The sequence below is a fragment of the Aptenodytes forsteri genome, unplaced genomic scaffold, assembly GCF_000699145.1.
Source record: "Aptenodytes forsteri isolate BGI_AS27 unplaced genomic scaffold, ASM69914v1 Scaffold118, whole genome shotgun sequence".
In the NCBI taxonomy this organism is placed as follows: domain Eukaryota; kingdom Metazoa; phylum Chordata; class Aves; order Sphenisciformes; family Spheniscidae; genus Aptenodytes; species Aptenodytes forsteri.
The window spans coordinates 1382291-1401051 of record NW_008795859.1 but is presented as its reverse complement, the minus strand read 5'-3'; the positions used below and the strand labels follow the sequence as shown (position 1 = coordinate 1401051).

Here is an 18761-nt window from a genome sequence, read left to right as displayed (position 1 = left end):
GACGGTGGGTGCCCGGTGGGGCGCTGCGGGGCGGGGTCTGCGGGGCACCGGCGACTCTTGCCGGGCTAAGGGAAGCCCCGCTCACGGCCTCTCTCGGGTCTCCTGTCGTCGCTGGGCCCTCGCCCCCCCTCCGGCTCCCGTTGCAGCCGCCCGGGGCTGGGACAAGCCTGCGCGGCAGCTGCCCTGCTTCTCCCTGGGGTCCCCCGGGCATTTGCCGGGGCTGTGCTGCGGTGCTGCTCTGAGCTCCCCTCTCTAACAGCACCCCGCTCCAGCCGGGGCTCGGAGCCTCCTCAGAGAGGCAGGCTCAGCAAGCCCTACGCAGCCTTCGGGTACTGGGCACGCTGGTCCCAGCACGCACAGTCCCGTGAGTCGGCGCTGACGGAGGGCAGGCTCTCCTGCCCACCCAGCATCCTGCTCTGAGCCCACAGGGCAGAGCTTGGCCTCGCAGAGGAGACCCAGGCTCACCCTGGATGTGCTTGGAAATCTCCGCTTACACACCGAGCTGGATGTGCACACAGTTTGCCCCAAGACTCCCAATTAATCCCCAGCTCTTGTTGATATGTAGCGGTGCTATGGCAATATAGATCACATATTTTTGTTACTGTGCTATCAGAAGGTGTTTCCTACTGTCTTCTAATTGGCAGGTATACTTTTATTTAACTTTTGACTTCCCAATGTTGTTGCCATTGGTTCAGCTTCCCTAGATTACTTGCCAAATTAAAAATGTTGTCCCAGTGCATGCCTCCTTAGGGAAAAGAGACTTAAATCCCTTATCTCAGAGACATAACTGTGCAATCACCCATGTTTAAACTTCTCTTGTTTACAAGGTGAGCTAAGGATTCCAGTGCTAAACTCAGCTAACAGAACAGTCAGAACTTCAGAGATTCCAGGAAATACCTGGATACTGTTCAGATGGTCAGAGAGCATCCAGGAGGCCAGAGAGAAGTGGGCAACAGTCAAGTTGAAATAAAAGAAGCAGTAGTTATGAAAATGAGTGTTCTTTGAATGTCTTGCCTATGGAGCACTGGTCTTCATTTTCTACATTCTGTGCTATTCTTAAGTTTAGATTTATTACAGAACAACTTTCCTAAACAGTTCAGTAGAGTAATATCTGTTCTTTGAATTTATAAACTTGAAAACCTAAGAATGTTTTAAGAAGTTGCCAAATGTATTTTATCAAGACAGTTTACAGTATTGCTAGCAATTACTTTCTGTATTATTACAATATTTCACAGTATCTAAAGACAGAGAGAAAAAACAATTTCAAAGAAGTCAACTGTGGTTATGTTGGCACATCAGAAAAATACATTACTGGACCCTGGGACATGCTCAAGACTTGTAAACATCTCACTGCTCTATCAAAATGTTTCAGCTTATTGGAGGGGAAAAAAAAAAAGAAACAAGTAGATAAGCACACCTAGTTTGTATCTTTTTTTTTTCCTCTGCAGAGCTGAGTATATTTTCATACCTTCAAAATTCCTATTAAGTTGCTTTTCTGATTTCACAGGGAACACACCAGCAGATTTTAGTATGCCCTTGGTTTTGTTATTTTGTTCCAAATAGATTTGCTAAGTAGCAGAAAAGATGTCTTTTAAAAATGACTTTAAAAAAAAAGGCACATGAATTTGGATATAGACTTTTGACCATTGTCAAAGATAAGGCGAGGTGAAAAATGAAAGTGTTAGGGAACATGCTGTAATGTGTAAAGTTCCAATTCTAATTCTAATTTAAATCTCTCCTCCAGTTGCCAAGCTGTGTGTTTGTGATCTGTTGGTGGCACAGTGTGATGTAAATTGCTGCTGTGACCCTGATTGCAGTGCAGCAGATGTCAGTCTCTTTACTACATGTTCAGTTCCTATTGTCACGTAAGTGGATAAATAGCTATATGAAATACAAAATCCTGTTTTATTTGCTGCATGCATTTGTAAGGGCCCTATCCTCTCCTCTTACCGATTCCTAACCCCCTTCCCCCCTGCCATCCTAACTCCTGCTTACCCTTTCATCAGTCCTTCCTGGACTAGTGTAAACTTTTGGCCCCAACCAGGTAGAACAGCAAATTGGCCTCCCACCCCAGTTTCTCATTCACTTATTCCCTCTTTTCTAAACTCACACTCCTTGCTTTTCTCCTCTTTCACTGTGCTACTGTCTATGGGCGCTTAGGTGGTGATGCCTTCTGTTGGGGGAAGAATAACGCATCTTTAGACTTTCATCAATATAATGCAGTGTCTGGAAGTTAAGAAAGCTGATACCATGGGACCATCTGGCCACCTCTGTGGGTCATCAGCAATTTATCAGTAACCTCTTTCATTACGGTTTATGATACCAGCTAGAAACTTGATCAATTCAGGGCTTAATGAAGTAGTGTGAGCATCGTTCTGATCCTAATTTTACAAGTCAGCATCTCAACCTGCTGCCTCGCTGCCAGTCTGTCACTTTACAAACAGAGAAATGTAACCTTATATCAATAAAGTAATGCCAATAGTTGTTTCTTTGCTATTTACAGTTTATCTGAAAACACCTTCACCCAATTTAATCTTCTCAAAAAGGGAGTTAAGAAAGCTCAGTTCAAAATCATAATGTAAAAATCTCTTGGTGACGTCTCAGAACACTAAGTACAGTTCTTCAACCCACTTTCTGCATAAATTATGCCAATCTGAACACTGGGGTTTATTCTCGGTGCTTTGAAATTTGAATTAGCAGTCATACAGAGTACCTTTTCTTATTGTTCTTGCACACAATGACTACTGCTACCCATTTATAGATATTTATATATATCAGAAAGGTCTAATCGACGCCTTCCTGAGTGATAGTTTAATTGTCTCAGGTGACTATTCTGTCTTTGTCAACTAGAAATGCATAAAATAAAGTTGTTTTTCTTTCCCCAAATTCTTTTCTGTAAAATGTTCATTTTGCATGAAAATCCATGGGATTTTCAATGACCGCAAGTATTGTGGATCTCATTATCTACATCTAGATTTATATACATTTGCATAATTGTGTTAGTTACTGGAAGGGTTTGATCACAAGTGAGAGGCTATGTGGTCTCTGAAACAGAGGAAGAAGGATGTTTGATTAATGATGTGATCCTATTAACAAATGGTTCACCTCATGGAAAAGTTTAACTCCATGCTTAAAAAAGTAATTTCTAAAAGTCGTTTCACTTCTTCAGTATCTGTCCTTCACTGCTTTAACTCTGCCTAAGTAACAGTTTCACAAGGATCATCATCTTGTATTTCTAGTATGTAGGACACACCAGTATTCTTCAGGGTATGAACTGGTACATTCGCTGTGCAGCCTACTGCAATTCTGGGCTGTTGTTGATGAACCCATGGCACATCTACAAATACTTTTCCTAGATTGGATGGGTTATTTCACCTCCCTGTTTCTCACTCTGCCATTTCTTTTACATGCATCTCAAGTAGAACTCCCCCCACCACCCCCCCCCAGTGAATATTATTCCAATATTCACGAAACTGACCTTTTTTTCTGGTCTATGCCATCACGTTACCCTAAAGGTCATACTTCCCACTTGTGTTGTATAAATAAAAGTGCTTCTGAGCTGTGTATAGCCTGTGGTGCACCCTGCATTTGTGGTGTCTCACACCATCTGGATCCCATCCAACTTGTCATTTTAGCTCTAATGTTATTACTGTCAGGCTCTTCCCTTTCCCCTGGTCTGTCTCTTACCTTTCTTCATGTTCCTGCTCAGCTCACACTGCTATCTCTGCTAGATAAAACATGTTGGAGAATTCTCTATTATTTATTACTAAGCACACAGTATAAAACAATATAAACCTTCTAAGGAGGCACAATTGCTATACAAATTGTGTTAAGAAGAATAATCTCTTTAGTGCTTTTTTTGATGCTGCCTCAATACATGAAAAGAACTTTACAATATGGTCAATACTAACTTCTAGTGGATCATTGATTTTATTATTACTGTTTGCAGAGGTGACAGCCGTCTTTGTAGTCAGAAAGCTGCTATATATTCACTTGACGTTGAAGCAAATCCACCAGAAAGGATATTTAAATTAATTGACCAAGTCAATCCCAGTGTTTTCTGCATTCACGCTACAAACTGTAAGTAGTGTTGTTGCCAATATTAAGCATTGTGCTGTTATTTTTATAAGCTCTTTAGGTACCAGAAACAGACTAAAATTAAAAGTAACTAAACCTGTCAGAAAACTGGTTATTCTGTATGCTCACAGTCCGTATGTTGTAATCTTTTCACTTGTGAAACTATGGAGTTAAAACATCTTATAATCTCTTAGTCGTCTTTGTTGAAAAAAAAAAAATCGTTTTTTGGGTTTTTTTGTAAAGAATTTAACATCCTCCGTAAATCACATTTAAAGTTGTTTCACGGGAAACTGACTCCTTCCCGATCTGGTACTATAACTATGTAATAGTCACCAGTGATACAAATCCTTTATGCCCAGCTTTGAAGTGACTTGCAGGGAAGTAAGAATTGATCAGTACTATATTCTCTTAATTTAATTATGACTGTGCAGTAGTCATCTGAATGCTATAGTACACACTAATTGGCATGTCTTTGTTTTGGAACATATGCTGTTAGAAAACGTGATTTTGAAAGAAAGGGACTTACCTCTTTCCTTAAGTTTAAGTTTGTGCTTTCATGGATCTGGGTGAAATGATGAATTAAGATACCACCTAGCTTTTCTCTTAAAGAAAAGAGAAAGCTTTTCTTAAAGAAAAGTTGCATTAATATTTTTCTGTAACCGAGTCTTTAACAAGTTCAGAAGGAAAAATTGTTACTAAATACTGTTTCTGTATCTTTTATCCTAAAAGTTATCTCATTCTTTAAAATGTTTTGACAGATAAACAAGCACTTTCCTTCAGTTCCCCTGAAATGCCTACTTCGGAAAACTTTGATCAGTTGCTTAAACAGTTTGGAAGTGCTTCTTTCAGTGCTGAGCCTGACAGCTGGAATATGAACACAGATGCTCAAAATCCTTCTGATGCGAATGAAACTTACAGTTATGAGGTAAATAATTATCTGATTCAATTAGTATTAGATTGTTCCATAAAAGAACAAGTGAGCATTGTTTGCATCTGCTTTTAAAAAAAATGCAGTTCTTCTGGAAAAGACAAACTTTATTTTTGTCTTTAAATATAGAAATGTAAAAATAAGAAGTGTAGCGTTTTGCGTTAGCTTACTTAAAAAGTGAACTAGGTTTTTAAGAGCTTTGAAAAATAAGTAGCTGTTTTGCTATTGTAAACATAAAGCTGTTAGCAGTGGCTTAGGAATTGATGCACAAAGTAGTATACAGTATTGACAGATATAGTGGAAATAAGTCCTCCTTTTATTCAGATTTATTGTTAATGCAAATGGTCTAGAACTTTCCATGGACTGAAACTCACCTATATACTTGAATATGTTGTTTTATTTGGCAGTATGGTGTTCCTATACAGACAGTGGATGCATTTCTAAGACTACCTAGTCCTGTTGTCTCCTCTTGGTGCTCTGATGCGAATCCTGCAGGTTATAAAATACATTTGAATTCCGGTTTATTTACTTTAGAGTATTCTGCTCTGACTTGAGCTTAATCAGTCAGTAAATTGGCACACACACAAATGTAAATTCAGATAAAGATTCATGAACAAATGTTTTTCAAGCAGCTTCTGTTTCTCTGGGGGTTTTTTTTAGACATAGATTGGAAGTTGCGTTACATCTATATTACACATTCAAAGTTAGATATGTAAATCTTTGAGAGTCTTGTTAATGGGTTGTTTATCCAACAATAAAACATCCTATTTGGCATAATTGGTTTAATAAAATAGTACAAGGGTGACACCATGAGGGAAGAGGGTATTCCACAAAACAAGACCTAACTGGGCAACCTTTGTAAGGTGTCCCTTTGGTACAATGAGGTTCCTTTCACAGCCGGAATGCAAGTCAAGTCAGACTTGCAGGCTTGAGCCCTACATTTTAACCTTTCACACAGTTTCCTGAAAATCGGGGAGGGGGGGGAGGAGAAGCCACAACCAAAACCACACACCTGCATTTTCCAAAACCCACTGTTATTATTAAATATGGTATCATAACAATCATGATGACAACCATAGGAAAACTGAAGTGTCTTGTGAAAGAAAAAAAATAATCTTAGGAGATCTCAAAAACAAAGTCATAAGTCTTCTAGCTTTTACTAAGCTTCTATTGTTAAGAAGTAACATTTTGTCTCATAGCATTTCTGGAAAATCTAAGAATGTATCATTCTTTATAGCTCACATAAAACCTTATCTGCAATAGAAATTACGTTTACCTTCACTTTTGGTTATACTTGAGGTTCTTACATTGTTTACTTAGGAGATCTCAAAAACAAAGTCATAAGTCTTCTAGCTTTTACTAAGCTTCTATTGTTAAGAAGTAACATTTTGTCTCATAGCATTTCTGGAAAATCTAAGAATGTATCATTCTTTATAGCTCACATAAAACCTTATCTGCAATAGAAATTACGTTTACCTTCACTTTTGGTTATACTTGATGTTCTTACATTGTTTTTTATTTCTGCTTTTCATAATTACTCTTTAATTTCCTTTAGTAATACTTTGTGACTTTTTTCCAGGGTTTTTAGTAAACCAGGCTACAAAATGCATTAGATCAGTAAGTGTGGAAAAATGTGGCAACATTCAAGCAGTTAGTATGCTGTTCTATATCAACTCCAGCATTTTAGCCGTAAGTATGATTTGAAACATATAGCTGACCATTGATATTACATATCTTTTTGCATCTCCAGAATTAAGTAACTTCTATTTACTAAAGGATATGGTGTTTTATTTGGATTTTTAAATTGTGGGTTGGGAAAAAAAAAAAATCTCTTTACAACAGACTTTTATACAGAAAGCCTTTGGAAGTGTTTTTACTTTAAGCTTTGGTAACAGAAGCATTTACTGTTCTTTCCTTAGCCAACAAAAAAAATGGTCTTGAAGAGACAAGCTTGTATCACTGAGCTAGCGCTTGCTGCAGTGGCAACAGTTTTACGCTTTTGTACATGTTCAAGCTTTTCCAAGAAGCCTATTACTAGAGAGCATAATTCTAAGAAGTCTGGGTTTCAAAGAGTTGGTAAACCTTTGTACTTAAATAAGAACCTGTAAGGTTTAATCCTCTGCATATATACCTTTCTTACAAGCCTCAGTTTTTAATAGTGAGGTATTGCCCATGCATGCTAAGCCTTCCTTATACTTCTCAAAGAACATGACTTTTTACCCCACTGAGAGCAAATTTGATTGTATCCAGCCTACTACCAAATCCAGTCTGGTTATTTTTCAAAGCTAAGCTTACTTTTTCATTCCTTTTTGAACTGGAGGATGATGTCTTATGTATAAATAAATCCCCTTTACAGATATTCAGGAAGACAAAGAAATCATGCACGCAAAATTGAGACTGAAATACATAATACCTTAACCTGATAGCTCCTTCCAGAAGCTGAAGGTCATCAAGAAACAGCATACTCTCCACCATTAAAATGTTTTTAATATATGTAATTATTTAAATTAATTTAATTAGTACTCCAAAGTGAGTCACTGCTTAAAGACCCCTTGCAGTCTCCTCACAGATTCCAAAGCTATCAACAGTAAAGGAAAGCCCACAAAGTAGTTCACATTCTCACAGGTGGGATCATTCTCCTCATCTTTGAGGACCTCATTGAAATCAGCAAAGGGTTGTTCACAAATGTTAGCTTTTTATCATCCCGCTGTGGAACAGGTGGAAAACACTCTGCCTCAGAAGGGCTTTGAGTGTTTCCATGTGTACCCAAAATTAGAGTTCTTGGTGACTGCAGAACCAGAAAATAAAAAGCGTGTGTCAGGACAGGCTCCAAGCAGCTGAATGTTTTTGAATTAAAAGATGAATTCCCCTTCCTCACTGGAACAGTACATAACACATTACCCACGTGCTGTTTGCCAATTACAGTGGCCCAGCTTAGGAGAGGTCAGACTTCTGTCCAAAGTACATTGGAGATTCAGGAAGGATCAGATGCAAGAACTGGAGAAGGCTGGAATAGACGCTAGAGGTGATCTGTAGGAAACTCCCCTTCCCAAAGGGAGCTGAAGATGGGATGTGGCAATAGAGAAGTGACTTGGTATTGGGGACAGGGTGGTCACAGGGCAGAGCAGGGAGCCCTTCAAGTGCCAGCAGGTGGAGCTGCCGGCAAAAGAAATGGCAAAACACATCAACCCAGGAAGGCTTGCTGGGAGCCCCCGGTGAGAGGACTGGCACAGCAGTTCCTTCAGAAAAACCCCGTCGTTAGCCCATACTCACTGCCAGGCTGGGCAACTTGAGTGATATGAAGGTCTGTAATTGTTGCAGTTCATCTCTGCTGCCTACCCTAGCCCGTCCAGCAGACCCAAGGGGCATTGGGGTGCTTGGAACCCTCAATCGAGATAGATACTCGTAACGTTGCAATGCTTCATACTACGGTTAGTGCGTACTGTGCAGCTGCCAAAGCAACGCGCTGCTGCCTGCCCCTGCTGGCCTCCCTAGCTGGTGGGAGGATGAGTCAGTGGAAGGCAGCAGTGAGGCTGGAGTGCTGTCTGCCAGTGACCTACAGAAACATAATTCATCACCCTAGTCACAGATAAATAGAATTTTAGGAGCGGTGATCATTCCCTCTACCCTAGTCAGAACCAGCATGCTTCCCTGAAGGACGACTCTTTACAAGCACTTTTATTCATACAGCTGATTCTGATGGCTAAGCCGTACCTCAGGATGTTGATATAAATATGTGACAGTGTGTGACAGACTTTACCTGCATCACCTTCAGGTCTGCAGCTCATAGGAATGTGTTCTCTGCTGTGATGTTAGATGAGCAGACTGGTCTCTGTATCCTGTCGTAATTCTGTAGAACTTGCTTCATGGTCAGAGTCCAATTTTTGGTCCCTTCCCAAAGATGTGAATCAAACACTCATTGGGAAGTCACAAAAATAAAACTTTTGACAAAATGGTGCTCTATGTGAGTATTTTGCAGGCCTGATTGATGACCTTGGTCTGACATTTCTGCCTTTCCATGAAAATTTGGTGGAAATTTTCCAGTGGGGCAACTGTGCATGTCCATGTGCTGTATAACAAGAGGGATACTTGCTTCTCATTTCTTTGTTTAGAGACCGTGAAACTATGGACTCATTACCGTCTGAATGGGACGACAAAAGTTCTTCATTTCTTTGGGTACGAGCAGCCTGGCAGACTTCCTAAACTGGCAGTCTATGAATAGTTACAAGTGTTTTTGCACAGATCTGCAATAGGAACAATGTTCTCTGACACCCTCAATAGGTCAAACGATATGATGCACAGTAACAGTCATGCCAAACTGAGATGCCTTTCTCGGGTCACCTTTCTGATGCAAGTAAACTTTTTAAGTGTTTCTTAGCTGAGTTCCAAATAGAGTGTCCAAGGGAAACACTAGCTTCATCTACTACTTATTGAATGCACTGCATATTTATTGGGAACGTAGTCAAAGCTAGGCCTGATGGAAAACTGGTGGAAGTCACTAAAAAATTTTCCACTTACTGTCAGGGGAAGAAGAGGCTTGGACTGTAAGATTTTGCCTACTAGCCACAAAGAATAGCAGTTATTTTCACACTGCCTGGATACTGTAGTGTATATCCAATCACTTCCATGATGTAAAAGTTATTGCAATAATAGAGAGTTACATAGGCAAAGCAGTTAAGCCTTAACTGCTACTTGTAATAGGTTATACCTTTGCTATTGTTTGAATTTGTTCTTTTATTCTCCTCTAGGTACCCAAATCAAGTCAGATGGTAAGTATCGTTCTAACTTAGTTGGAACAGCTGGGGGCAAAATTCTTAGTTACAGTCAGTGAGTTTTTCACTGACTTCATCAGAACAGGGACTTTATCCTTAATCTTTAAATTAAAAAAAATTCTATCATTTGCTATCAGTAATGATACTTAGCAACTCCAAGATAATATGCTACCTGCAAATATTTAAGCCTGATGCATTCCCCTCGTACAAAACTCTCTCTTTTTTAAGTGACTCTAGTTACTTAAAAATAGAACCTTTTGTTGAACTTCAGCAATACATGTAACCGCAGTTGTTCAGAGGATTATTGACTGCTGCCTCTGTGGAACGGAACCCAGAAGGGTCGCAAATATAATAAAACAGAAAAAGCCAAAAATACTATTCAGAAATGACATGAATTTGTTTTTCAGGTTAATATTACTGTCCAGTCCATAGTTGTCCAGTCTCTGAATGGAATGCGGACTTTACTTAATGGTAGTGATGTCCTCAGGCTCCCTATGATTTTGGATGAACTGTGCATAAATATAGTTCTTGGGGTAGGTATGACAGTTCTTTTCCTCCTCACGTTTGATGGAAAGCATGTATGCATCAAATAATTTCTGATTCACAAAGATGTGAGAAAGGCCTTGCACAGTTTCCACATACTGTGACATCTCCAAAGCAAATGTGACAGAAGAAACACTGACTTTGGGATAAAAGAGAGTGTTTTGCCACAAAACAATAACTATATGCAACATAACACGGAGACAGGATGAAATCCTTTTCTATTATTACTGTGTGTATATGACATAACAGACAGTAACATGAGTTTAGAATCTACATTGTGCTTGAGAGATGACGACTTCAGGCACAGTGGTGGCAGAGGCAGGAATAGACAGTGCAAATCATCTCATCTTTTCATCTTAAATAGATGAACATTGGGGTTATACTTAGCAGAGGTTTATCAAGAAGTCAGATTTTTAAGAGGCTCCAACCCTAGATCCGTTTCCGACCATTGCTAATCAGTGGCTTGGTTTTGGTAACAATCATGTCCTTTATACGTAAATCTGCTGACATGGCTACTTTGTGAATGTCACATTTTTGCCTGTCAGATCAGACCACAGCTTTTTTCTTGCTCTTCTTGAAACTCTCTTCCTTTGCAGACAGGAAATGAGTGACAAACTAGAATAAATAGGCAGTGTTTCCAAGCCACGTGTCTTAATCTGTAGGAGAAAGCTAGATCAGCATCTGGAGAGAAAGTGTCTAATCAGTCCCTAAGTATCAGTGCTTATAAAAGCATATGCTACCTTGGATATAGAGGCAGGTCTTTGTGTTTTTAATGCACAATCATTGTAAAATGACTACCCACCTACTGAGCAGTACTTCAGTTCCTCCTGTTTTCTGGGCCCATCCTTACTACAGCTGAGGATATAGTATATGTCTGCCATGTAGCTGAGTGTTTCTTAAGCAAGGAAGAAAGAAAACAATAGAAGGAAGAAAGAAAACATAGTTCTAAATTCCATTTTTCTAGTTTCATGCTTTTATGTTTTTGTTCTAATTAATATCTAAAATGTTTAATTTTCAGGTGAGTTATCACATTACATACACAGACACAGGAGAAATAATAGAAGCAGCTGCTTCTTTTGTCTTGGGGGCAATTAGCAAAGAAGCACTTTCAATACAGCAGAGCTTTGAAATCAGCTTTACTCAGGTAACTGCTAGAGATGTTACGGATGACTTGTTGAAAGACATTTAATTACAAAACTTATTAAACTTGAATTGTTAGCAGCGAGGTAAAATGTAACTTGCTGTGGATACACAAATGAGGTGGCATTTCAGAACTGGGCAATAAAGGTCTGTTTTTCACATTTAGAAGAGTCATCTTGTGACTCTGTATAACTGTATCCAGTGAAAGCAAAGCCTGCCCCAATGTTAGAGAACTGTTACAGTCTTACAGAGCAGTCTTACTACTGTCATTGTTCAAGGCAGTTAATAATCCTAAAATAAGTTAAATGTTTCTGTGTTTTCCAGCTATTTCAGTACAGGATAAGAACTAATACTGTACATTTGCATTGCAGGTAAATACAAAGCCAGTTCCACTCAGTGGTAATCCTGGTTATGTTGTTGGACTGCCTGTAAGAGCAGGCTTCCGGCCACAAGGATATCCTTTCCCTGTTGAAATTTTGTTTGCAGCACTTGTTCTGGTCCGTCTTCACAAATGCTTTCTAGCATGGACATCTATAAAATGTATCTGTTCTTTAAGAAAAGTAAAAGTGTGCTTTTTTGGCTATGTTTTAGAAGTAGCGAGTGACTCAATCCTGACTGCAATCTCCTGGGACTTTTTAGTGAGGTAGATTTAGACCTTCATTGTACAGTCTAGCGCTTCTTCACAGTGTAAGAGGAGTCTTGAGCTGTTATAGCATTTTCAGATGTATTTTAAGGATATGATTAAAGATTCTTTCTTCATGATATACATCAAGTATTGAATTTCCCTTTAACTGTGTGTTACATCTGGCATCATTCAGAATACTAACAAATACAGTCAACTTACCCTTCTGCAAAGTACATCCAACCAGGACTGTCTGGCAGCACAAGGAGCCAGAACCCCAATATTATTTGGTTATAACATGATATCGGGCTGTAAGTTAAGGTAAGAGAATATTTCTTTTTTTTTTTTTTTTTTTGGATTAGTGCTTTTAACCCTCTGACAACCCTTTCCATTAGGATCTGTTCGGGTCCTGGGACATTTATACTGCTGTAGGAGTATTTAATTATAAAAAAAAGTAATTTAATTAACAACAGTCTTTCTCTTGAAAAGATTGTGTACTTTAGCAACTGTAGCCAGAAGGCTTGAACAGTGCATGAGAGCAAGGAGAAATTATTACTGTGCCAAACAAATGGATTTTGCTTTAACTCATCTTTTTTTTTTTTTCTGGAAGAATTACTGCAGCTATGAAATGCCAGCCTTTGACTCAGACCCTCCTAGATTTACTGAAGGGACAAAGCTTTCCTGAATACGTGGCCTCATTTGGAAATTCTCAAGCCCAGGATGTGCTTGACTGGGTGCCGATAACTCACCTCCACACCTCAGAACAGGTGAAAGTTACACCACTACCACCACCCCCTTCATTCTTACTGTCCTCTCTCCCAAGATCTGTACCTGTACTGCAGCATCAGCTTAGGTTTCTCAGACCTATGGGGAAAAAGATGCAGAAACAAACTGCAGGAAAGTCCTCCTGGAATATTCACAAATGAGGAGTTTTACTCTTGCTGTAGAAGACAGGGTTTACTTTTAATCAAGCTGGTATCTGGGCACCTCAGTTACGGATCAGGACAACATGTTATGTACAAAATGAGTTCTAGCTGCAGTTTAGAGTCTGGTCTTCAGAGGGAGCGAAGCACAAGAGGTAAGGTTGAAAAGAGTGAAGTAACAGAATCGGTGTTTCTCCTTGGTGCTCTTATGCCACGTTAGAGTAAGATAGCAAGAATCCTTTAAAGCACAGAAACAGTATAGTTGAGTGACCCAAACACTACATTTATTCTTAACATCTTCTGTACTAGCTCTTTTCCTCCCGATGCAGCGCGGTCCCTGCTAGTGGTGGTAGGCAGTGCTGTTTGGCACGTGCTGAATGACACCACCCCCTCAATGACAGCTTGTATATAGGTTTCTTGCATGCTTTTGCAACTAAACAGTGAATGATTTCTGTAACCAGAAACTTGGTTCAAGTTTCAAGAAGAAATACCTAAAAATATTTAAGATCGTAGGCTTCAAAATTCTGCCCTGGCAGAGTTAAGGATTTTCTACTGTCCCAGCGGTATTACTGAAATTAAGTCTTCCTACTAAAAAGAGCCAGCTTAGCACTATCACTAAGATCCAAAGTCCTGCCCTGCTCAGGTAGAACAGTCCTGCCTGAAGTGCAGTTACAGAGTCGGTTTGTCACCTATGGAGAAACTGCAGGGACACCCCTGAGCCAAGGCTGCAAGCACCTGCGCTGCCTGCACAGGCAGCAGTCCAGGGCACAGGCATGGCATAGTTGCTCTGGTAACTCCCAGAGCAAGCTTTCTGGGGGCATTCTGCCAGTTTAATAAGATAAATAATTAATGTGGTTGCTTCTGTACAAGTCAGACAATGAGAGAATTTATAACACTTTTCAGAGCTCATGCCAAATACCAGTATCACTTGAAATAGAGGTGAAGTGGACTAAATATGGATCCCTAGTCAATCCACAAGCCAGAATAGTGAACGTTACAGCAACGATCACTACCACCACATTGAAGCAGGTATGTAATTAAATTACAGGATTTAAGATAAAAAGAATGGCTTGTTTTCCTTCGGTATCAGCTGTGCGACAGTGACCCAGTTAATCTCTTTATCTAAAGGTAACGCTTCATATTAGAATGTGTTGCACCCAACAGTTTCTGTTCCAACTCAAACACAACTGTGGGCTGCTTGCCAAAACACACTTCAGTAAAAATCTATACATCATTCATGAAAAGAAACAGGGAACTGTATGTGAAAAAAAAAAAACCCAACCCTTATTGCAAATAACAGCTGAAAATATAACCCAGTCCAAGCAAAGTAGTCATACAAAGAGAAGACCGAAGCTAATGACCATTTGTATTTTCATTGCAGCTTCCCCCAGGAAGGGAAAGGACTATTCCTATAACAAGTTCTGTTGTTTTCACTGATATTTCTTCACCTGCAGAGCCAGGCTATAAAGCTTGGCCCACCATTAATGCCAAGTTACCCTTTGATTTTTTCTTTCCGTTTGTCTAAGGTAAGTATGCATTAAAAAGAAAAAAGCCATTATTTCTGCTTTTTCTGATTTTTAGTCCACTTCCTAAAGAAGCGAGGTTTATCCAGTCACTGTGGTGGGCCCTCAGTTTCTTCTAAATTGTAGATACACTGAGTTAAAATTGGCCAAGAGAGAAAGGGTGAGCCCTTGTGAGGGTGCTCAGAAGCTTTAGGGCAGAAAAAAACCCACATCAGTGGAGAGTTCCCAGTTATACCTCTGCCGAGAGGAAAAAAGGTTGCACTATGAACTTGATGGTGGCCCTGGCTGGCCAGTCAGCACATGCACGGTCACCAGCCTTCCAGCGCATCGGATGCTCTGGAGTAGCACTAGTCCGAGCTGCCTGCCTAGCAGTGTGGAGGCAGGAGGGGAAGGGAAGAGCACAGGGACACAGTACAGCTCCGTAGGAAACTAGGCTTCATTACTCTGTGAACAGCAGAGCTAAATTGTTAATTAAAGTAATTGTGCTATTAGATAAGGCCTCTACTTTATCTATTTTCATAGATGAATAAGCCATATATTTCTAGCTATTTTTCCCAAACCACTAATTAATTACCTTTCTTGAAAAATCCGAACAGTTAAGTGATGCTTTCAGAAAAGCTCAATGACCCTTCCAGCTGACTCTGGCTGAAATCAATTGGAGACGCCTGCTACAGTCAACGCCTTCCAAAATTCCCACTTACCGAATCTTACTCTTCAACTATAAAACAGTCTCACCGCAGGGACCTTCTAATACCTGAAAAAGTTCACATTTTGTTCAAACACCAGCCTGGTCCTTTAGAATATGCTTTCTAATAGCTTTTCTGGAGTCTAACTGTTCCCAGCAGTCCACTCACCTACATCTGTTCGTACATATTCTAATTCTTTTAATGTGTTGATTTATGAGCTGTGGAAGCAGAAGGAACTTTGTAGCCCAGTGGGCCGCAAACGAACACTTAAAATGGAAGAAGAGATGACAGAACTCGGTATCAGAACTCAAATCCGCTGCTGAGAAGAAGGCATTGTTTGACGTAAGATGGCACATGTTTGCCCCTATTTTGGTGCCGATTTGATTGTCAACTAAAGGAGTGGTATGTTGGTATTTTTGAAGTGAACATTATGTAAATAACGAAGTGGCACAAGCAGCAACAGAAATGAGGAAACTACCAACAATATGAAAAGAATGGTTGGCAAAGAAGAGATGTACTAATGATGAACAGTCGCTTGTAGAGAAGAAACGACCTTTTCAGCCTGGGTTCTTATCGTTTGTACTGCAAGGTTCTACAAGATGTTGCAAAAAAAGAACGTTATCACAGAAAGATGAAATTATTTAAAATAAGGGGTACTTTCGTGGATGTATAGCTTGTAAAGATGTGTCTTTATTAAATTATTTTGCAGTTTTGACTTTACAACTGTACAAGAAAGGTCTTATGAAATCACTGTTTACAGGGAGTACGCGTGATTAATTTTCCAGCAAAACTCCTTCTGCAATCCCAAGATCTAATCAAAGTGTTGTCAAATAGAAAATGTTTATAGACAACACTATACAAGAGAAAGCAAAGAGACAGGAAAACCTTTCAGGTCAAACTGTTAGATTTCAACACTGCACTCTCCAGGGCAGACTTCCCCACCTCGGAAAACTGGCCTCCTATTTTTGCTCGCCGATGAGTCCATGCTGTTTTAATATCTTGTTAAGCCTCTCAATTTCTTGCTCCTGTCGGAGACGAAAGTCAAATCATTAATACAGCTCTTACATTTCAGCAGTGGGAAGGTCTGTGGGAACCTGGGAAACTATTTTAAGGTATCTCTCTGCAGTAAAACAGGACAACCTGGCTAAAGTAAGTAGGACAGAGGTAGCTGTCATTCCTTTGCCACAGAAGCAGCAAAGGGAAGCATGGGCAGGACAGGCGAGGCTGTGGTTCTTCAGCCCAGCTTACCCCACAACTTTCTGATGAAGAAACCAAGCTGACAGTGACAACCTTGCAAAAGGATCGCAAGCCAGCTTGTCCTGGGGAGCAGCCAGCGGGTAAACCTTATTTAAATTAGAAGTGTTTTCTTACCTTCTCTACACAGCTGTGTTCCAGTTGTTCAACCTTTGTTGCAAGTTTCAGGTTTGCTTGCTTTAGCTTGGACGCTTGTTGTTCAGAGCGGGTCTTTACCGATAAAATTATTCCTGTGAAACAATTCACAGTGGATTCGTTTTACAATGTAAAACAGCCACTAGCAGGAGGTTAACAGTACGCAGGGTCTGTACTCAAGGAGTTAAACGTGTTCCTCTCGAGCTCTGGTTCTGTCATCTTCAAACCGCCCTTCCCAAGTGCTTTTTGTAATGAGGTGGGTTTTAAATTGGCCACCCCAGGGATTCAGATACCAATACTCTGCTGGGAAGAGGCAGTCTGGCCTCCGAGCTGAATTAATCAGTCAGACTGTCATTCAAATCCTGAATTTGAATTCACTCCCTCGGCAGAGCCTGGGGGGAATGTAACTGGCAGCTTTGTTGTAAGGAGAGGCTGCGTTTCGGCTGGTTTGGGGAGTAGTCGGGAGCCTCGCTCTAACAGCAGTGCACAGCACAGCCTGGGGCACGAGGCTCGTCCACCCCCGGGGCCGATCGCTCCTGCCTGGTGTAACAGGACATGGCACATCATCAGGTCCTTAAGGTTTTGGCTTTACCTGGTGCAGCTGCAGTAAGGGCACACAGTTTCTCATTGCAGCAGAGGTGTCGCTTCTCTACTGAAATATTGTTAGGTTATTACGTGTGAACTCAGCCCCCACAGCAAAGGCATTTTCTTCCCACCCTTTTCTGAGGGGGGGAAAAAAATAAATAGCTTGATAAAAGCATCAAGAACATCACGTTCTTCCTACCCGACAGAGCTCTCCTCCGGCTGTTGACAGAACAACGTGCACGAAGGCAGGCACCGATGCGTGCCTGTGTTTCTAGTGCTACAGGCAGCAGGCTTGGGGTTTGGGGGTTCATTTCTCTGAAGACAAAGCAGCGATGCTGCTTATTTGCATTGATAACATCAAACAGTCCCCACCTGCCTGTAACCCCGTCCCTATCAATCAACAGTGACTGAAGGCAGCGAACCGTGCCTAGGCTTAGACACACAACACCCGAAGCTTGGGGCAGATTCTGTTTATCCCCTCTGTTGCTCCAAGCAGGTGGGCATGGCGAGAAACCTGGGAGGGAAACCAGAAGCACCCAAGGATAAGGAGATTTACTTGTAAATGCAACACTGCTTTTCTGCTGTAAAACGGCACGTTAAGAGACACCGAGGTTCCTGTGGCTCACACAGCTGCACACGAATCCGGTTTCTCTCTGACTTTCACTCCGAACTAAAAAGAACCACAAGCTGCTCTCACATCTTCCCTTTTCCCGGCCACTGCCACCGATCGGGCACGTTCTCCCCATGAAAATGGCAGCTGGGGGCTGCAGGTGATGGACACTGCCCCAGCCATCCTTTCCTTTTATTCCAACTAACAAGACTTAGAGCTGCATCAAGTACAGAGCGCTCACCAGAAGTGTACTCGTAGGCACAGGACAGCACTTGGACCGAGGTTTCATGCTGGAATTAGGGATATTCTCATTGCCACATTTTTTTTTAATCCCCAGATTCCTTCCCCGAGAAGGAAGAAAACGTTTCCAGCTACACTTGCTTCAGAAGTGTCTGCGTTTACATCTATTTGCCACAACTTACAGTTACAACAGCAGAGTCAGTAAAGTCTGATTTGGGGACATTTTATATTCCTCTTTTTATGGTAAACCCTTTGAATCCAGGCAAGAAAGATCCAGAGTGAGATCAAGATGTTCCCTGCAGCATCCCTGGAGGGGATGACGGAGTCACAGCAGAATATCAGAGCGGTAAAACCTACTCTGCTATAGAAGTCGATTCAGGAAGGCAGGGTTTTACCCTGCTCCCCTGTTAAAACATTGCCAAAAGGATCCTACAACGCAAACTTAAGACGCGAGCCATCCCCCTCCAGGAGGGAGGGATGCAAGAACAGATTACGGGTTGTTTTTAGGGGAACGTGCCTGATGCTGCTGTGCTAGAGCTGGGCATCTCCGCTAGCCCAGGCCAGCTGCTGTGCCCCCATCACTGAGGCATCGCACCAACACAAGCAGCAGATTATTGCTGCTCCAAAGAATCATAGAACGGTTTGGGTTGGAAGCGACCTTAAAGATGATCTAGTTCCAACCCCCCTGCCATGGGCAGGGACACCTTCCACTAGACCAGGTTG

General features: G+C 41.0%; 2 protein-coding genes across 2 annotated transcripts in view; one reads left to right on the top strand and one right to left on the bottom strand.

Moving 5' to 3' along the window:
- Positions 1-15784, top strand: part of TCTN1 (tectonic family member 1) — a 16292-nt gene extending 508 nt beyond the window's left edge. The window contains exons 2-15 of the mRNA XM_009283873.2: positions 1745-1865; positions 3950-4080; positions 4836-5002; positions 5413-5500; positions 6585-6694; positions 9754-9774; positions 10185-10310; positions 11339-11464; positions 11832-11914; positions 12263-12403; positions 12693-12849; positions 13909-14034; positions 14387-14531; positions 15130-15784. Coding sequence (XP_009282148.2) covers positions 1745-1865; positions 3950-4080; positions 4836-5002; positions 5413-5500; positions 6585-6694; positions 9754-9774; positions 10185-10310; positions 11339-11464; positions 11832-11914; positions 12263-12403; positions 12693-12849; positions 13909-14034; positions 14387-14530 — 1541 coding nt within the window. The 3' untranslated portion in view covers position 14531; positions 15130-15784. The remainder of the gene's footprint in view (positions 1-1744; positions 1866-3949; positions 4081-4835; positions 5003-5412; positions 5501-6584; positions 6695-9753; positions 9775-10184; positions 10311-11338; positions 11465-11831; positions 11915-12262; positions 12404-12692; positions 12850-13908; positions 14035-14386; positions 14532-15129) is intronic.
- Positions 15785-15885: 101 nt separating this feature from the next.
- Positions 15886-18761, bottom strand: part of HVCN1 (hydrogen voltage gated channel 1) — a 5405-nt gene continuing 2529 nt past the window's right edge. Inside the window, exons 4-5 of the mRNA XM_009283875.1 lie at positions 16586-16698; positions 15886-16239 (exon numbers count right to left, since the gene is read on the bottom strand). Of these exons, the coding sequence (XP_009282150.1) occupies positions 16174-16239; positions 16586-16698 (179 nt within the window). The 3' untranslated portion in view covers positions 15886-16173. The remainder of the gene's footprint in view (positions 16240-16585; positions 16699-18761) is intronic.